Source organism: Manis javanica, chromosome 10, assembly GCF_040802235.1.
Source record: "Manis javanica isolate MJ-LG chromosome 10, MJ_LKY, whole genome shotgun sequence".
NCBI lineage: Eukaryota > Metazoa > Chordata > Mammalia > Pholidota > Manidae > Manis > Manis javanica.
In genome coordinates this window covers 11,790,117-11,810,844 of record NC_133165.1, presented here as the reverse complement: position 1 = coordinate 11,810,844, position 20,728 = coordinate 11,790,117, and the positions used below count along the sequence as shown (strand labels likewise).

At 33.3% G+C, this 20,728-nt stretch overlaps 1 protein-coding gene across 4 annotated transcripts in view; it reads left to right on the top strand.

The window, feature by feature from the left end:
• The window catches only part of LRRIQ1 (leucine rich repeats and IQ motif containing 1), a 200,612-nt gene that overhangs the window by 98,545 nt on the left and 81,339 nt on the right, over positions 1 to 20,728 (top strand). For 3 of the 4 annotated variants that reach the window (XM_017680333.3, XM_017680334.3, XM_073214775.1), the window contains 5 exons: positions 2,870 to 2,956; positions 3,611 to 3,732; positions 4,263 to 4,358; positions 4,614 to 4,696; positions 18,279 to 18,380. In XM_017680333.3, coding sequence (XP_017535822.3) covers positions 2,870 to 2,956; positions 3,611 to 3,732; positions 4,263 to 4,358; positions 4,614 to 4,696; positions 18,279 to 18,380 — 490 coding nt within the window. The remainder of the gene's footprint in view (positions 1 to 2,869; positions 2,957 to 3,610; positions 3,733 to 4,262; positions 4,359 to 4,613; positions 4,697 to 18,278; positions 18,381 to 20,728) is intronic. The other variant, XM_073214774.1, reaches the window with a different exon arrangement.

Genomic DNA, 20,728 nt, shown 5'->3' with positions numbered 1-20,728 from the left:
CTCCACCCTTTCACTTGTTCATTTATAAAATTACATCTTTGTACACTGTGTGCTCAAAAATATAAACAGGTAATTCCTTTAAATGGATTGGTGCCTTAAATTCTGTAGAAAACTAAATGTTAAGTTACAAACCAAAGTTATAATAATATTAGTTTTTAAACTAAGAATTATTTTTATTGTATTAAATTCTACATATTAAATCATGTAGAAAGCAAAAAGTAGAGTTAATATTATTAACAGTAATATTAGCTTGTGCAATTTCCCATGTATTTACCTTTAATGAGGTCTTTATTTCTTCATGGGGCTTCAAACTGCTGTCTAGTGTCCTGTCATTTCAACCTGCAAGATTTCCTGTAACATTTCTTTCAGGGCAGGTCTAATGGTAATGAGCTCTCTGAGCTTTGTTTGTCTGGGAATGTCATTTCTTCCTCAGTATTGAAGGATATAGGATTGCCAAATATGGGGTTCGTGATTGAAAGGTTTCCTTTTTTTTCCCAGTATTTTGAATAAATCAGCCTACTACCTTCTGGCCTTCAAAGTTTGTGATGAGTAATCTGCTGATAATCAAATGTGACAAGGTGCATCTTGCTTGCTTCTTTTCAAGATTCTCTCTTTGTCTTTGAATTTGAAAGTTTGATTATAATGTGTCTCAATGAGGGTCCTTTGAGTTCATGTACTTCAAGTTCACTAAGTTCATCTACTTCTTGGATGTATATTCAGGACTGTTATTGATTTGGGAAATTTTCAGCCATTATTTCTTTAAATATTCTTTCTGCCCCTTTCTTCAGTCACTTTTCTTTCTGTTCCTCAGACTTGATAATTTTCCTTGTCCTGTATTCAAGTTCACTGACTCTTATCTATTCAGAGGCAGACCCCTATAGTGAACCCCACTAGTGAATTTTAGTGACTTTTTATTTCAGTTATAGTACTTTTCAGCTCCAGAATTTCTTCTTGGCTTCTTTTTAGGTTTCCTAACTTTATCTTTATTGATATGCCTATTTTGTTCATACCTCATTTTCTCTTTTCATTAGCATTTTGAGCATTTTAAAACAATTATTTTCAAGTCTTTGTCTAGTAAATCTGTCATGAGGCCTTTTTCTGGTATAGTTTTAGTTAATTTGTTTTTCCTTTGAATGGGCCATAAACATTCCTGTTTCTTTCTTTGCCTTGTGATTTTTTTAAAATTTAAAACTGGACATTAAATTGAATAATGTGGCAACTCTGAGAATCAGATTCTTTGTCTTCTCTAGGGTTTGCTGCGGTTTTTGTTGTTGTTTTATTGTTTTTGTTTTGATCATTGTAGGCTGTCTCTGTGTTAAGGATCCAACTTGTAAAGTTAAAAACTGAAGATGTTCTTAGGTCTTTTTAATTTCCAAGAGTTCCAAAACAGATACATCACTCTTGTCAACATAATGGTTGTCTAGGTTTGGAGACAGATTCAAGGTACTTCCAACTCTGCTATCTTTCCAGAATCCTCTGGTACATTGCCTTTTGTGATGTTATCTTCACATTTTCTCTTCAGTTTCACAGGTTTCACCAGAGTAAGAATACTAATTTGATGATAGCTGATATGCTGTGGGCCTTGATCTTTCCTAGGATATATCTAGATTTTCCTTTACTTGTCATACAAAAGAAAGAAAGAAAAAATCTGAGCCCTGAATACTGTTTGCAATTTTGCATCAAATAGCATTTTTAAAATGAGATATATAACTGTATATATAACTGTAATATATTTTAATAATCCTTGCCTAGCAGGAATTAAAAAATGTACCTAACAACTAAGTAGAGGTGTCCTATGTATATAGATATTCAAATAATGTGAATTTTATTAGGTATCCTAAGACTAAATGTTGTAAGTTAAAGTTTGTTATTGAAACTGCTAGCCTGTAGTCAGGAATCTATTATCTTGCCTTCCCAAAGGTCCTTTAAGGGATAGTCAAGAAACACTGAAATTGTATAAATGGAAAGTTTCATTTATCCCTCTGAGTATAAAGTTTCCATTTCTTAAATCATAAATATGTTTGATCAATTTAGAAATGTTTAAAAAACAATTCACTGGTAGCCTAATCACACTTATTTCTTAAATATTCAAAAACATTCTAGAACAACGTAATTTTGTTCTAAGCCATATTATATAATCCAAGGAAATAAAATTGAGATAAATATATCCTAAATTATACAAAGCTAGCATAAGTAGTATAGTTCCATTATAGAAATACAAAAAAAATTTTAGAAATTACATATGTGGAATAAAGATTTATAATGAAGACTAAGGCAAGAGATCATTTCAGAATTTAAATTTATATTTTTATTATCCAAACACTTGAATTATAGAATATAATATCAGGAACCATGTTTCTTATATTGCTATTATATTCATTTTTCCATCTATCCAGAAAATTTGTGAAATTTTGAGAAACTATCAAGTAAAAACTATCTTTACAATGTTTTTAGAAAATTGATACTAATATGTTAAAATACTATACATTTTCACTAATGAGGTTTGATGGAAAATACTATAATTTGCATTATAAAGAGCTAAAAGATTATTTCCCCTAGCTACATATAGAATTGGCTGAGTCACAGTTACCTAACAGTTTTAAATACACTAAACAATCTACACCTCTTAATTTTTAGAGCACTTGAGTTCTCACTTTATCCCATTTGTGGATGAAAATTCTTGATACATTTTTTAGAATATTTTCATTGAACAGATGTATAATATCCCACAATAGCAAGTAGCAAATTTTCCGGTAAATAAACGGTTATACTTCCTTAAAATTTGTAGTATATTAGACAATTTAAAAGACTCTTTGGAAAAGTTTTACAAACTGTGTATATTAATGTTATTATTTGTGCATTTGTGCAGGCTGCCTTAGAGAAAGAATGGTTAGCTTTAGATCCCGCCCACTGCCCTTCACAAACACTCCTCCCAACCCAGCTGCACCGGCCAAAGGTAACATGTCATGGAAATCTCCTAGTGCTCCATTTTTTCTTGTTTCTTAAAGTTATGCTATGCGGCAGTGATTAATAATACAATTTATTGACTTGAAAAACACAATTACTTTTAGAAGCCTCTGACTTCCTCCTCATCCCCAGATGTAATTTTTCACATAGCTTTTCTTTCATTTGCTCCTAATTTTTTCTTTATTTTGGATTTCTTTCAACACTTTATTTCACAGTAGCAAAAAAAAAAAACATGATATGCTTCAGCTGTGTATTTGGCAGTAGACTAAAATCACTAGTTGACGGTACTTTAAAAATACAAAAATATGCGTTCAGAGGGCAACAGCTGAAGATTCTCAGTCAGGGGTCAGTAGACTGCTATTTATATGATAATCTTTGAAGATTTTTGTTTTCTGAGATTTTTTAAGGCCTTTGCAGTTAATCATTTTGTATATGCAAACTATATCAAAAAGCATATTCTTTACCACTACAACAATGGACATTTCTATAGGTACTCTATAAATTTCGTTATAATATAATTTTCAATTTTTATATAAGTTTCCCTTAGAAGGCTACTTGGCAGTATGCATGTAAAGTAATACAATATGAATGCTAAAATTTTTCAGTTTATTTTATACCATGTACATTTTTTTTTCCTGATAAGTTCTCTGGAACCTTAAAATATGATGATATTTCACTTAACTTACCAAGTCATCCAGTTCAAGCATGGCTATGTAATGAGAAAGAAAATGTATTTTCATCGGAACACACACAATGTAATAGCAGGTAAGCTAACTTATTTTTTTAGAGGAACAACCCGTGAATGGCAAGAAGATCACACTCCTTACAAAAGTAGTAAAATGATGAAAATAAGTGTGAATATACTTGTTTCAGAGATGGAAGAACATTTAGTGTTAAAAATGTAATGATTTTATGGAGTTTTCAGGGTAGGAAAACTGTGTGAGGTATGTTCACTTAAAGTAACTACAAAACTTAAGTGTAAGTGAAATAATGTAATGAATTTTTGTAAACAAGTAGACTTTTAAATACCATTATATAGGTGGAGATAAGGATTAGAATAAAAATTCCAGTGCTGCATTTCTTTCAGCAAAGGGATTGAAATATGCTTCAAGTAATTGAAATGTAAACATTTTAAATTAATGGCAGACTTTTATTACTTTTCAAGATAAAGTTTTTCTGTAACTTAAGTGGATTTTATTTCCAAGTCTGAGGCAATATAAACAGCTTGTAGTTTTAAAAGTACTGATATTCTTGGGTTGATTCAGTTCAGTGTGATTTTTTTTCCCTATTACCAGATCAGAAAATAGAGCTTTATTCTGGACACCTGAATCAAAGACCAACAGAAAGAGTTCACTAAAATCTGAAAAAGAGGAAAAAATTTCAGAGGAATGGTATGTAATCTATTTTGCACTAAAAATTAAGGAATTGGGAGACTTTTAAATGTCCAAAGAAGATATTTTTCAAGATTTCCAGAATACCCTTATTAGTTTTTAAGAAACTATATATTTATTAAATTTCACATTCTTAATGGAAATCCTAATTTGTTTTAATATACTATAATTCAGATATGTATGTTGATACATATAGACATATATACCTATGGTCTGGATATTTGTTTTGCTTTAATAAATTTAATCTTTTAATAGGGGGTTTAAGGATATTTCTACTGCTCAGCAAATGCTGAAGAGAGCACAGAAAATGAAATCAAAGAAATTAAGGAAAAAATTAGGTGGGTGATCAATGTTCTTTGAATAACTATGTGTCTGATATTGAAGTTGTTATTTTAAAATGTTTTACCAAATTATGTGTAATAAGAACAGAAATGAAATGTATAGATATGAGTATGTCTAGGTAATAATTTAAAAAAAAAGAAAATTTAGAGAAAATTATGTTTTTACTGTAAATGATTTGTTATGCTTTTAAATGCTATTGTTACATTTCCCCTGTTTCTTACCTACTTTGCTATTGATTATTCTATCTATTGTGCACTGAGAATGATGCTGTAATTTGTTTCTAAGCTGCTTCATTTTGGCAAATGTTGATTCTAAAGAGCATCTGCTTATTGGGCTTATTCCTTTGTGTGTTTTTAAATTGCTTGATTTTTCAATAAGCTATATAAATTCATCAATTCTATGAATATTAGCTATGAACACTTCACAATTCGACACTTTGGAAGAGGAACACAGTTATATCTTTATGATTATGCAGAACTTGTGAAATGTTCAAAAGTATCCTTTCTTCTATCCCACTTACCAGGCTATTTTTTCAGATCATTTGTCTTTCTTTGGACACCTCTAATCATTTTAGTATAATTACCTACTATGTGGAGTAGTTTATAGGGCCCAGAGCAAGAAACAGCAGGATATTGTGACTTTATACTTACATTAAAACTATTTAAATTGATTTGGATGTTGCATACAAAATTGCATGTACTTGTCATTTTATAAATATTTATTAACAGACTTATAGGCTTAATAAAAGTAATATGACTTTTTTAAAACCATTGTGAGTTTTTCTTATATCAATGAAATTTTTCCATAAAAGTGCCATTATTCCTGAGAAAAGCAAAGAACCTATATTTATCTGTAGATCTAGTTTATGTAAGCACACAAAGCAGCATTCACAAAATTAACTTTTACCTTTATAACTTTTTCTATTTATTATTTTAACCATTAGTTCAATAGTAGAATTTTATGAAATATACATAACACATATTAAGATATATATAAAACATTACATTTATGTATATTTAATTCTGTAAAATAAAAATAACAAAATACTGTTGGTTTCTAAGAAATAACTGGTATTTCCTGGCACTGCCCTTACTAGCATTTGATATATTTAACTGATGATTTGCTTATATATTCACAAATGTTCAACCTTCCCTTTTTAGTGTTACAGTATTGATATCTTAGTTTTATCTTTTATCTTTTTGAGATAACTAATATTTTTAATTGTGTACTGAAAGTTTGTCAGGTTTAAACTACTGAAATTTTAAGCGTTTTTAAAGAAAGTGTAAATATATGCTCCGTTTGTCAACTTGCTTTTGTGCCTTCTGCACTCTTACGTCGGAAACTCTTACTAAGTTTATCAGGACTCAACTGAAAACTGCCTAGTGGTTACCCTGGGAAACTGTAAACTCAAAACCCTTAATAATAGAATCTCTTTCAGTCCTGGGGAAGTAGAATCCAGTACAGTAAGCCAAAGTAGTTTCATAAACTTTTTTATTGCTTTGATGTATATTTCTACTTGTCTTCAACAGAATCAACAAACATTCTATAAATAACCTTTTTGAGAATAATGTAAGATTCTGAAACTCCTGGGACAAGTTCAAAGATCAGAAGTGGTTTAAAAACTGATCCAGCCAACATTTAACAAATAATTATTGCTTATTTATATTCAAGATCTTTTAAAATAGATATTTACAGTGTTTACAATAGTCCCTGATAATGAAGGACAATTTATCTTGTTAGACTCTTTCTTTCTATTTGCTTGAGGGATTTTTATTTAGATTGAGTAAATTTTCAATAGATCAGCATAAATAATATGTTTTAGCAAAAGTTTCAATAAGATTTATATGCTCATAAATAAAAAAATCATTGTTTTAATTGCCGAAAATTAAATGTAATTATTATAATCAGGCAAAAATTAAACCTCATTTTATCTGACACAAGGGGGCATGGTAGGGTAACAAATGAAAAAGTACAACCATCTATCCAAGTTATCCAAGTTAACCACCACTCGTAAAATTTAAAATTTTGACAGCGGTCATTAAACATGACCTGTTAGGTAAACATCCAAAAGGACAATTGTATAATTTTTTTATAGGGATCGTTACTCTAATTACATATTTATAATCCAAATTATGTTCTTGTTACTAAGGTTTTGTGTCTCTGTTAAGCTTTTGTTTTATAAAAACGCTATTAGATTGATGGAATAAAAGCAATTTTTTAAAATTTGAATTCCAAAGTGTAAAACTTAATGATGACTTTTAAATCCTCCCCACTATTTTTCTCTACTCCCCTTCACCACAGATACACTAAATAGAAATATTCAAGGTAAGATTAAGGATGAAAATCAGTGAGATTTTCTCCAGTTATGATACTTTAATCTTCTACTAGGTTGATGATATATCAATGTTACTTTGTATCCGAGAGAATCACTGAAGACTCTGTACCTTGGGTCTTTCTTCTTACAAAAATGAGTTTTCTAGAACTTTTCCAGTTTTATAATTTAATCAACCTGTGATATGCTATCAACTTATATGAATCTGCCTACAGTAATGGCCACAATTTTAAACATTACTAATAAATTAAAATGATGTTTTGAATATTTAAATTCTGTTAAAAAATTTAAAATTTACTAATTTTCAAATATGCATTAATATTCAATATCAGTATCTATCTGTATCTGGCTGTCTGGCTAGCTAGCTAATTTTAATAGGGCCAACTTCACAACTTGAAATTTTCAAGCCACCAGAGGGCAACGTTGTCCATAAAACTGCTGGAGACTAACCATTGTGGGTGTAGGATGGGGTGTCAAAAAATAGAAACAATTAAATGGAAGCAATAATATCCTACAGTCTAACAAAGCAGTAATCCTCAAGAAGTGGGGATAAATGCAAAGCATATGGAAGCTTTAATTCAAATTCCCGCCATGAAAAACCTTAGAGCAAGTGGCTTAATAGCAAGCACTTAATAAAATTTCATGTTTGTATCTGTACATACATTTACTAGCCAAAGGATATGAATCAATAATATTTCAGATGAGAGTGAAAATAGGGCAAAAGGCCGGGGGGGCGGTGTCAATTATTTAAAGAAAGTTACAGAGAGAGGAAGAATACCACTGAGGCTGAGGAAGCAAGAGCCTGAGGACACATTCAGTGTGGACAGCCAGTAGGGGAGGCTCAGTATTGACGACTTCTACTGGGCTAAATGAGGCCACCTCCTTGAAACCAAAGAGACAGGAGGGGTGGTGTGGGGGCGGTAAGAGCAATTGATTGGAAGGCACAGGTTGGAATCTGAAATAGTGAGGCGTTACCATGACTTACTCAGTTTGGGTTTGGGTTCTGATTTTGTTGTTACTAGTAACTTACTGCTGTTTCCCCCATGACGGACATAAGCATGAACTAGTATTGACTGGTCTTGTTTTTGTGGGTTTTTATTTGTTTGTTTGTCTTTTCACTTTTACTGTTGCCTTATACACAGATGTAATTTCAGAATTTGATGATCTGCATTGGAATTTAGCAGGTACTCCAGGAAGGTTAGGTTTAGTACTGCAGCGAAGAACAGCATGTGCAAGATGACAATTGCTGGTTTGTTGAAAACATGAAAGTCAATAACCTTCAGGCACTCAACATGATTGGTAGCAAGACTGACATGAGCCAGTTGAGAAAAGAAAGTGAATGGTTTCGGTGTGCAGCACTCCTCAGAGAGGATGAAGTCTGTGTATAGGGATTTTGGTGCAGAACAGATGGTCAGAAGTTTAAGGGCTAAGAATATAAGGATGAAGACATAATGTGGTTTCCCAACATTTATCACATGTATGCATATCAAATTTCAAATTTTAATGTCAGAGAAAAGGAAAACCGCAATGAAGCAAACAGTTCATTCAGCTACAAAGGCTGAGCCACAGCCAGGGATGAGGACCAGATTGCAGCTGTTCTTAGCATTTACAGGAGTGTCAAGTATATGTCAAGCATTCAATACATATTTGTTCATTTCATTCCAATGAACAGAATAGTTTGAAACTGTGTTGGTAACATTTAGTTATAGCCGAGAATTAACCAGGTAGAAACTAAGAAAGCGTAGCTTTTTAATATGAATTAAGCAGTTCAAGGACTGTAGCAAAGAGGTCAGGTTGCAATCAGGTAGGTAACTAAGGAATGTTAAGGCGTAAGGATCAAAGGGAATAGTGTAGACAAATCTGTGGCAAAAATGAAGTTTATCAATGATTTGTTTACCTCAGTGATGTCTCAAAAGAATTTATCAGAATTCTGATCAAACGTTACTTTGTTGTGCTCTCGCAACAAAACAATAATAAAACCCGTTTGAATAGTAAAATCCTTGAGGGCCAAGAGTCTAACTTGCTCTGCACTGAATTTTCAGCATCTAATACCATGCCTGGCATATGGTGCATGTTCAATAACCAACTGAGTCAGCAATAAGTTATATTTGACAATGGGTATGTGTTGACTAGGTATGTGTATTATAGTCATTTACATATATGTTTATATTAGGGAAGACAAATTTAAATCAGTAAATAATACTCCTTACAAGATGATGAATGATAGCTAGTCATTCACCCTTAACATGAAACTTATTTCAGAGTACTTCTGTACTTGGCACATAGAGAAAATGGATAGTAACCAGATTTTTAAGTAGGAAATTATCAAGAATAAAATAAAGCAGTGAGTTAATATTAGATTTATGAAAACTGAAGAGAGATAACACAGGGGTTGATATAAGTTTAAGGATATTCTAATGCCTAAGTAAAACTGTTATTTAAATGAGATAATGGGTGTAAATTGTCAAGTACAGAACCATATGCACATTAGAAATTCAGCTTACTTTTGGGTTTCTTTACTTTGAAAACATGTTTGAAACCTGTTTTCAAATGTTCAAAAACAGCATTACATACCTGCCATTGATGAGCTCAGAGAAGTAGATTTAAATGTACAAAACTGACTTTATAATGCCAGATAAAGGTGTCACAAGCTATACTTTTTTACAGTGTTTTTTACCTCTTGGCCTTCTTACTTGTGTGTTTTGAGAATAAGAATAGTGTCTTATTTGCAGTGGTATTTCCAGAGACTATAAAAATCAAGAGTTACTTTTCCTATCTAAAATTAGTATGTTCCTTTCTTCTTATCATTATCCCTTTGCAATTGAATTAGTTTTTAATCAATTTAAAATGGTGCATTCAGAATGTTTTGAAGTAAAAGGATATTAAAAATTTAGCACTCTTTATGTGCTCTTGGTGACTAAAATTATTTTATTGAGTAAATTGAGTTAGACAACTCAATAATAATATGAGGGAAGGGCTATTGTTACTCATTTTTATATACTAAGAAATTATGTCAGAGAGAGATTGCTGTTTGCTCAAGGGGGTGCCAAAGAATTTGTAAATGATTCATAGCTTTTATTCCATGTGCTATATTGAATAAAATGAAGCTAATTATGGGTCTATCAATCTACTTCCTAAATACTCCCACCTTATTCTATAAAAGATTTGAGAGCTTTTCCAAGAATGTAATTAAGTTGGAAATGTTTTTATTGTAATTATATGTTTATTATTAACTGCCAATTGTTGAGAGCCTACATTTATATAGGTATGAGTATTGCTTTACACACACATTACCTCATTAATTCAGCCAGTAATACTTCAAAGTCAATGTTATTTCTATCAGACAGAGGAGGAGGAGGAAGAAGGTAAGAGCAATTTGTCCAGAACCTACAACCAGTAAAAGTTGGAGCGTGACTCTACCCCAGGTCTATTATAATATTTGAATAGAAATAGAAGAGCAGGAGACTGTAGAAGGATCAGCAAGCTGTAAGGTATCACACAAAACGCAGGCACATTAAAACCTGTCTCCCCTGACTTCCCTTCCCTTTCCTTCCCTTCCCTCCTTTTGACATGTCAATGAGCTTTTTGTAAATAATATGTAATACTTATTCTACTAACCATATATAAACAGAATAACTTAAAAACTATTCTTATTGACAATTCATATTGAATTCATTTAGAAGCACCTAACACTTGTAATATCTTTGGCTACATGCCCAAATATTGACCAATATTTTCCCTAATCTTGAGAAATACAATCTTTGTGAAACATGTGAATCATGCTTAATAAGGATAAAATTATTACTAGAAGATTAATGGAAATTTCACTTTCCTCATGCTTGAGAATAACTGTAATACTAGTCTGCTTTTATAATTCACATTGTAAAAAACATGCGACCGTAGCATTTAATTAAAATATGTAATATGGGCTTTGTGATACTTAAAAGCCTGTTTTTCCATTTAGCATATTTAATTCTGTTGCATCATGTATTAATAAAAAACTGTTATAATCTCTTTTTGCAAGATGATGCAAAATATTAAGAAAATATATGCTGCCCTGAATTAATGGTTTTATGTTAACCTACACTAAATGCCTAACTCCCCATTCTTTACTCTACTCCCTGTTACATCATTCTTTTCTCTTTTTTTAAATTTTATTATCATTAATATACAATCACATGAGCAACATTGTGGTTACTAGATTCTCCCCATTATCAAGTCCCCACCACATACCCCATTACTGTCACTGTCCATCAGCTTAGTAAAATGCTATGGAGTCACTACTTGTTTTCTCTGTGCCGCCTCCCCGCCCATGTTATGTGTGCTCATCGTAATGCTCCTTATTCCCCTTCTCCCTCCCCTTCCCACCCATCCTTCGGAGTCCCTTTCCCTTTGGTAACTGTTAGTCCATTCTTGGGTTCTGTGAGTCTGCTGCTGTTTTGTTCCTTCAGTTTTTGCTTTGTTCTTATGCTCCACAGATGAGTGAAATCATTTGGAACTTGTCTTTCTCCACTTGGCTTATTTCACTGAGCATAATACCCTCTGCCTCCATCTATGTTGTTAAGAAAATGGTAGAATTTGTTTTCTTCTTATGGCTGAATAGTATTCCATTGTGGATATATACCACATCTTCCTTATCCATTCATCTACTGATGGACACTTAGGTTGCTTCCATTTCTTGGCTATTGTAAATAGTGCTGTGATCAACATAGGGGTACATATGTCTTTTTGAAACTGGGATCCCGCATTCTTAGGGTAAATTCCTAGGAGTGGAAATTCTGGGTCAAAAAGTATTTCCATTTTTAGTTTTTTGAGGAACCTCCATACTGCTTTCCACAATGGTTGAACTAGTTTACATTCCTTCCAGCAGTGTAGGAAGGTTCCCCTTTCTCCGCATCCTTGCCAGCATTTGTTCTTCCCAGTCTTTTCTGGTTGGCCATCCTAACTGGTGTGAAGTGATATCTCATTGTGGTTTTAATTTGCATTTCCCTGATAATTAGTGATGTGGAGCATCTTTTCATGTGCCTGTTGACCATCTGAATTTATTCTTTGGAGAACTGTCTGTTCATATACTCCACCCATTGTTTAATTGGGTTATTTGCTTTTTGGATGTTGAGGCATCTGAATTCTTTATATATTTTGGATGTTAACCCCTTGTCAGATATGTCATTTACAAATATATTTTCCCATACTGTAGGATGCCTTTTTGTTCTACTGATGGTGTCCTTTGCTGTACAGAAGTTTTTTAGCATGATATAGTCCCATTTGTTGATTTTTTGTTTTGTTTCCCTTGCCTGAGGAGTGGCATTCAAGAAGTTGCTCATATTTATATTTAAGAGATTTTTCCCTATGTTTTCTTTTAAGAGTTTTATGGTTTTATGACTTACATTCAGGTCTTTGATCCATTTTGAGTTTACTTTTGTGTGTGGGATTAGACAATAATCCAGTTTCATTCTCTTGAATGTAACTGTCCAGTTTTGCCAACACCACCTATTGAAGAGGCTGTTATTTTCCCATTGTATATCCATGGCTCCTTTATCATATATTAATTGACCATATATGCTTGGGTTTATATCTGGGCTGTCTACTCTAGTTTGTTCCATTGGTCTGTGGGTATGTTCTTGTGCCAGTACCAAATTGTCTTGATTACTGTGGCTTTGTAGTAGAGCTTGAAGTCAAGCAGCATAATCCCCCATGCTTTATTCTTCCTTCACAGGATTGCTTTGGCTATTCAGGTCTTTTGTGGTTCCATATGAATTTTAGAACTGTTTGCTCTAGTTGGTTGAAGAATGCTGTTGGTATTTTGATAGGGATTGCATTGAATCTGTAGATTGCTTTAGGCAGGATGGCTATTTTGACAATAATAATTCTTCCTATCCATGAGCATGGGATGTGTTTACATTTATTGGTATATTTAATTTCTTTCTTAAGTGTCTTGTAGTTTTCAGAGTATAGGTCTTTCACTTCCTTGGTTAGGTTTATTCCTAGGTATTTTATTCTTTTTGATGCAATTGTGAATGGAATTGTTTTCCTGATTTCTCTTTCCACTAGTTCATCATTAGTGCATAGGAATGCAACAGATTTCTGTGTATTAATTTTGTATCCTGCAACATTGCTGAATTCAGATATTAGATCTAGTAGTTTTGGAGTAGATTCTTTGTGTTTTTTTTATGTAAAATATCATGTCATCTGCAAACAGGGACAGTTTGACTTCTTCTTTACCAATCTGGATGCCTTTTTTGTGTTGTCTGATTGCCATGGTTAGGACCTCCAGAACTATGTTGAATAAAAATGGGGAGTGTGGGCATCCTTGTCTTGTTCCCAATCTTAAAGGAAAAGCCTTCAGCTTCTCGCTGTTAAGGATAATGTTGCTGTGGGTTTGTTATATATGACCTTTATTATGTTGAGGTATTTGCCCTCAATACCCATTTTGTTGAGAGAGAGTTTTTATCATGAATGGATGTCGAATTTTGTCGAATGTTTTTTCACAAACTATGGAGATGATCATGTGGTTTTTGTCCTTTTTGTTGATGTGGTGGATGATGTTGATGAATTTTCAAATGTTGCACCATCCTTGCATCCCTGGCATAAATACTATTTGATCATAATGGATGACCTTTTTGATGTATTTTTGAATTTGGTTTGCTAATATTTTGTTGAGTATTTTTGCATCTGTGTTCATCAGGGATATTGTTATGTGATTTTATTTTTTTGTGGTGTCTTTGCCTGTTTTTGGTATTATAGTGATGCTGGTCTCATAGAATGAGATTGGGAGTATTCCCTCCACTTGTACTTTTTGGAAAACTTTAAGGAGAATGCGTATTAAGTCTTCACTAAATGTTTGATTAAAATTCAGCAGTGAAACCATCTTATCCAGGTTTGTCCTTAGGTAGTTTTTTGATTACCAGTTCAATTTCCTTGCTAGTAATTGGTCTATTCAGATTTTCTGTTTCTTCCTGGGTCAGCCATGGAAGGTTGTATTTTTCTAGAAAGTTGTCTATTTCTTCTAGGTTATCCAGTTTGTTAGCATATAATTTTTCATAGTATTCCCTCATAAATCTTTGTATTTCTATGGTGTCCATAATGATTTTCCTTCTTCATTTCTGATTCTGTTTATGTGTGTAGACTCTCTTTTTTTCTTGATGAGTATGGCTAGGGTTTATCTATGTTGTTTATTTTCTCAAGGAACCAGCTCCTGCTTTCACTCATTCTTTCTATTGTTTTATTCTTCTTGATTTTATTTATTTTTTGTCTAATCTTTATTATGCCCCTCCTTCTACTGACTTCGGGACTCATTTGTTCTTCTTTATCTAATTTCGTTAATTGTGAGTTTAGACTGTTCATTTGGGACTGTTCTTTCCTGAGTTAGGCCTGTATTTCAATATACTTTCCTCTTAACATGGCCCTTGCTGTGTTCCACAAATTTTGCAGTGTTGAATTATTGTTGTCATTTGTCTCCATATATTGCTTGATCTCTGTTTTTATTTGGTCATTGATCCATTGATTATTTAAGAGCATGTTACTAAGCCTCCATGTCTTTGTGGGCTTTTTTGTTTTCTTTGTGTAATTTATTTCTAGTTTCATACCTTTGTGATCTGACAAGCTGGTTGGTACACTTTCAATCTTTTTGAATTTACTGAAGCTCTTTTTGTGGCCTAGTATATGATCTATTCTTGAAAAGGTTCCATTTGCACTTGGAAGAATGTGTATCATGTTGCTTTTAGATGGAGTGTTCTATAGATGTCCATTGGGTCCATCTGTTCTAATGTGTTGTTCAGTGCCTCTGTCTCCTGACTTATTTTCTGTCTGTTTGATCTGTCCTTTGGGGTGAGTGGTGTGCTGAAGTCTCCTGGAATGAATGCATTACTTTCTATTTCCCCCTTTAATTCTGTTAGTATTTGTTTGACATATGTAGGTGATCCTGTGTTGGGTGCATAGATATTTATAATAGTTATATCCTCTTGTTGGACTGACACCTTTATCATTATGTAATGTCCTTCTTGTTTCTTGTGACTTTCTTTGTTTTGAAATATTTTGTCTGATATGAGTACTACAACTCCTGCTTTTTTCTCCCTATTAGTTGCATGAAATAAATTTTTCTATCCCTTTACTTTCAGTCTGTGTATGTCTTTGGGTTTGAAGTGAGTCTCTTATAGGCAGCATATAGATGGGTCTTGAGTTTTCATCTCTTCAGTGACTCTAAGTCTTTTGATTGGTGCATTCAGACCATTTACATTTAGGGTGATTATAGATAAGTAGGTACTTATTTCCATTGCAGGCTTTAGATTTGTGGTTACCAAAGGTTTAAGGGTAAATCTCTTATTATGTAATAGTCTAGTTTAACTTACTTAGTATGCTATTACAAACACAACCTAAAGTTTCCTTTTTTTCCTCATTTTTCTTCCTCCTCCATTCTTTATATGTTAGGTATCATATTCTGTACTCTTTATCTATCCTTTGATTGACTTTGGGGGTAGTTGATTTGATTTTACACCTGCTTAGTGGTTAATTGTTCTGCTTTGCTGTGGTTTTATTTCCCCTGGTGATGGCTATTTGGCCTTAGAAATACTTCCATCTATAGCAGCCCCTCCAAAATGCACTATGGAGATGGTTTGTGGGAAGTAAATTCTCTCAGCTTTTGCTCATCTGAAAAATTGTTTAATCCCTCCTTCAAATTTAAATGATAATCTTGCCAGGTAGAGTATCCTTGGTTCAAAGCCTTTCTGCCTCATTGCATTAAATGCATCATGCCACTGCCTTCTGGCCTGTAAGGTTTCTTTTGAAAAGTCTGATGATAGCCTGATGGGTTTTCCTTTGTATGTGATCTTTTTTTCTCTCTCTAGCTGCTTTTAAAAGTCTATCCTTATCCTTGATCTTTGCTATTTTAATTATTATATGTCTTTGTGTTGTCTTCCTTGGGTCCCTTGTTTTGGGGGATCTGTGCACCTCCATGTCCTGAGAGAGTATCTCCTTCCCTGGATTGGGGAAGTTTTCAGCAATTACCTCCTCAAAGACACTTTCTATCCCTTTTACTCTCTTCTTCTTCTGGTACCCATATAATGCGAATATTGTTCCATATCGATTGGTCACACAGTTCTCTCAATATTCTTTCATTCTTAGAGATTGTTTTTTCTCTCTGTGCCTCACCTCCTTTGTATTCCTGTTCTCTGATTACTATTCCATTTACTGCCTCTTCTACTACATATAATTTGCTTTTAAATCCCTCCTTTGTATGTTTCATTTCAGATATGAAATTTCTTAATAATTGAGTCTCCATCCTGAATTCATCCCTGAGTTCTTGAATATTTTTCTGTACCTCCATGAGCATGTTTATGATTTTTATATTCAACTCTCTTTCAGAAAGATTGGTGAGTTTAGTGTCATTTGGCCCTTTTTCTGGTGTTTGTGTTGTTTTTGTTTGTACCAGTTTCCTTTGACATTTCCTATTTGTATGTGGCACCCTGTAGTGCCCAGAAGCTCTAGTCTCTGGACCTGCTCAGCCCCTGTAGCGTTGTCAGGGCTTGCAGAGGATCAGCGCTGGTGCCTATGGGGAGGAAAGAGCTGTTTTCTGCTTCCCGCCTGCAATGCCTGTGTCCACTGTCAGAACCAGTGGGCCGAGCACACAGGTGTAAACCTCTGTGCTTTGTGTCTGTAGCTACCATAGGTGGTGCCTCCCTCTGACTGCCCTGACACTGGGCAGGGACTGCCAGTTTGTGAGCCGGTGCCAGCAGGCCAGGAGGAAGGTGCAGCAGGCTGTGTGTCATAGTGTGGGGCCTTGGAACAGAGTAGCCACCCAGGGGGGATAGACCCTTAAAGCTCCTGAAAGTTCCCAACCTGCTGGGCAGAGCACGCCTAGACAACCTTGTCCACCTCTCCCTTCTCCCACGCAGCAAGCTCCTTGCAAACCCCACCCCTTCAGCAGCCCTCTCACTGCTGGGAAGCCTCTCAGACCGCCGCCTTCCCTTTGTCCCAGAGCAGCCGGATGTGGATCCCTGTCCTCCACACATGGCTGGAATCTCAGTCTCTCCAAGTATTCTGCCTGTCTTAGCTTTCCAACCCCACAAAAAAATCTCCAGAACACCATGCCATGTAGGTCTGTGCTCCCAAAGCAGATCTTCAGGGCTTCGTGTTCAGCAGTCCTAGGCTTCCACCCCCTCCCGGCTCCATTTCTCTTCCCCCCTCCTGTGAGCTGGGTGGGGGTGGGCGGGTGGGGAGGGCTTGGGTCCCACCAGATCGAGGCTTTGGTGCGTTACCCTGTTACATGAGATCTGCTCTGTTCTCCAGGTGTATGCAGTCTGGTGCAGCCTTCTTTCTTGTTGCTCTTTTAGGATTAGTTGTATTAACTATATTTTTGTATTATATGTGGTTTTGGGAGGAGTTCTCTGTCTCACCTCTCACACTGCCATCTTGAATCTGTTCACTATTTCCTTTTCTTACAGTTCTTTGCCAGCAAAGACCTTTTGTCTTAATTCAATTACACTGAATCTCCAATTCTCATTGCATAGAACCATCCATTACCAATTAAAAAGAAAATACTGTGAAGCCCTAAATTTATAATCATCTATTTATTTTGTAAAATTAATAGATTTAGAATGCTCTTGGCTATGAAGAGTATGTGAAATTTATACATCTTTTTTATTGTATAAATAAAACACATTAGGGCAAAAGAGAAACCGTCAACTTATCTGTAAACTAATGAAATAATCTCTTTCTGTCTGTTCCTCATCCCATTAGTTGTCTTGCTTTCATCTCCAATATTTTTATGTTGCTTTTATCTTCAATATTTAGAGGACCAAAAAGTAGGGTGTAGGGCTTTTACTGTAATAATAGCTTTTTACCTCTTAATGCATTTCTGAAAATATTACTATTCTATAAATATCAGGAATTTAAGAAAGGAGCTAAAATAATAAATAGTAAAGCAACCCTACAAGTAAGAAGATGATGCCCAAATAAAATAGTTTATTTCCAGTTTAAGAAAATAACTGGAAAATTTAAGTGTAAAGTTTTTCACATTATTAGTATTTCTGCTCTTTAAAAGTATTGGCTATGTGTTTAATCAGATAACCACGAATATATGAATTGTTGGCTACAGTTTCATATTATGAAGTTTTTAAAAATAGCATCATTCTCAGTTTCACAATCTTATTCAATGGGTATTATTTTTTAATATTATCATTAAAAAATATGTAGCCATTTCAAAGAAGGAATGAACCAGAACTGAACTTTGTCTTGCTCTGTTTGTCTAGATCCCACTGTATGCTTGGCATTATTTAAAAACAGTGAAAATAAAGTTTCTGTTACAAAATCACCAAAGAAGGTACAGCCCAGAAGAGATGGTTACTTTGAAGGTATGCTTTACTCCAAGGTACATAAAAAAGTAGATAAGTTAAAGATGGATAATTGTATTTAAAATAAAATTTTTAAATCCTCCATAGTCCTAAAGTACACCTATGCAAGTTTATGTATAAAATATAATTAAACAAAAGTTAAAATATAGCTCTTGGAACCAAAATACTAATTTTATGTATTGATTCATTAGCATACTAGTTTAGTATCTGTATTAATGTTTATGTAAATTTAAATTCCTAATGTTCTTATGTGAAAGTCTTACAAATCTGTATCATCAGTGTTACTAATTTTATTTCAATTTTATACTGACAGAGAATATTAGCCTACATTAATGGAAGTAATTGCATGGTGATAATGACACGCTAATATTAATTTGCCTTATTGCCAGTTATACACAAATTGCATTAAGCACTATAAATTAAACTCTGGAGTTTTAAATATTTTACTATATTTGAAGCTTGCCAACCCTCTCTTGGGATAAAGTATTTACACATCTAAGTGGCAGATTACATTTCTGATTTCAGCATTCAGAATTAGTTTATTTATATTTATATACTAATGAATTTAGATTATTAAACAGCAATATTTAAGTGTAGAACAGGAAACGAGTTAAAACAAGTTTGCCATTTCTTTCTATAATATTAAAATGTTCATAATTTTATCTGTATTTTGGGATTGTAATTTCGAATAGGAAAAATGGAGTCATATATTTGAATGGAAGTGAACTACTTAGAATTTTTAACACTTTGTCTTCTTTAATCTTATAGAATCTTTAATACTTTGCACATGTTAAATAGAGCTTAAAATTTATGCATCATCGCAGTGTGGTTGAAAATAAATAATTTTAATTTATATTTCTATTAAGTAATGTCTCAAACTAAAGAAAAATTTGATGGAAACCAACTTTGTACTTTTCTACAGATACCCATTATGGAGTCTAGAATTTTCTTTTAAAGTATATAACATTAAATATTTACATAGAAAATAAGTGCAGCAAGTGTAGAAAATAACTGAAGTTGTTGGAGCAATAGATGATGGCATATGTAAGTTTGTTTTACCATTTCAATTTTTTTTAACATTTAAAATTGTCCATAGTAAAACATAAAATTTGGTGGCCAGTAAAAGTGTCAAAAGTCAATATTTCAAAATATACTTAGGGATCAATACTTTAATTGAATTAAAATATATTTACAGTATAAAATAAGGCTTGTGTTTTAGTCAGGGTTCATTTCCTTGTTATAGTCTTACCTTCACCATTTTCTGTTTTTAAAAGGAAGAACAGAAATTCTGCTAAAGTTGGTCACAACTCCGCAGATACTACCTGTTAAATAGGAGCATTGTTACTTTAGAAAGGAAATGCTTAGGAAGAAAATTAATTTGGGGTAGCTTTGCCCTTTAAATTAGCATACATCTCAGAAAAGAGAAATCTACCCTAACATGTTCTATTGTATTTTCTCTCATTTTGTGCAATGAAGATATTTTACTGTCTAAAATAAGGTATCTGTGTATGGTATATTTACTGATATGTTTACTAATATGAAATATACTAGGAATAATTCAAATAAGAGATAGCTCAGTAGAGATAAAGTGGCCTAAAGAACACGGAACATTTTTTATGTGCTTTATGATATGATATTATGTATTTTTGTGTTCATCCCTCATATTTTAAACATACGAAATATGTTTAATTTACCCTTTTCTTTGTAATCTCAAATACATTTCTCATTTCATTAATTTCATTGAATAATCATTATGTTTGTGCCATATAGTCTACTAATAGTTATTTTAAGGCTTTTTTTTTTTTTAAGCAGTGGACTTGGCAAAAGTAGTTGTACATGGAAGAACTTTTCCCCCCAATTAATATATTTACTTATGCCCCTTTTATTTTAAGGGGAAAAGAGCAAGGCAAAAATAATTTGATCATTGCTGTCCAAGTTGAACCTTATGTTACCTTTAACTACTGCTCTGACCTGACCCATCTCCTAGACTCACACTCTTTTATCTTCTGACTGGCCTCCAAGTTAGTAACCTGACTAACCCCAGCTTCCCAATAGAGGGAGCATTTTGAAACCAGGTCTTACAAGATACAATTTACGTAATATAAAAGGCACCCATTTTAAGAGTGCAATTCAATGATTTTCAGTGTATTTACAGTTATGCAACCATTACCACAATCTAATTTTAGAATGTTGGAAGGACTTTTTTCCTTAAAAATTTCAAATGAAATTAGTAGTTAGGTATCTTATCCCCCAAGAGTAAGGGAGATCAGAATTAAATTTTGCTGTAGGTTTGGATTGGATGCTTCTCTGTAGAACAGTATCTTAGCACAATGGCATGCCAGCACTGT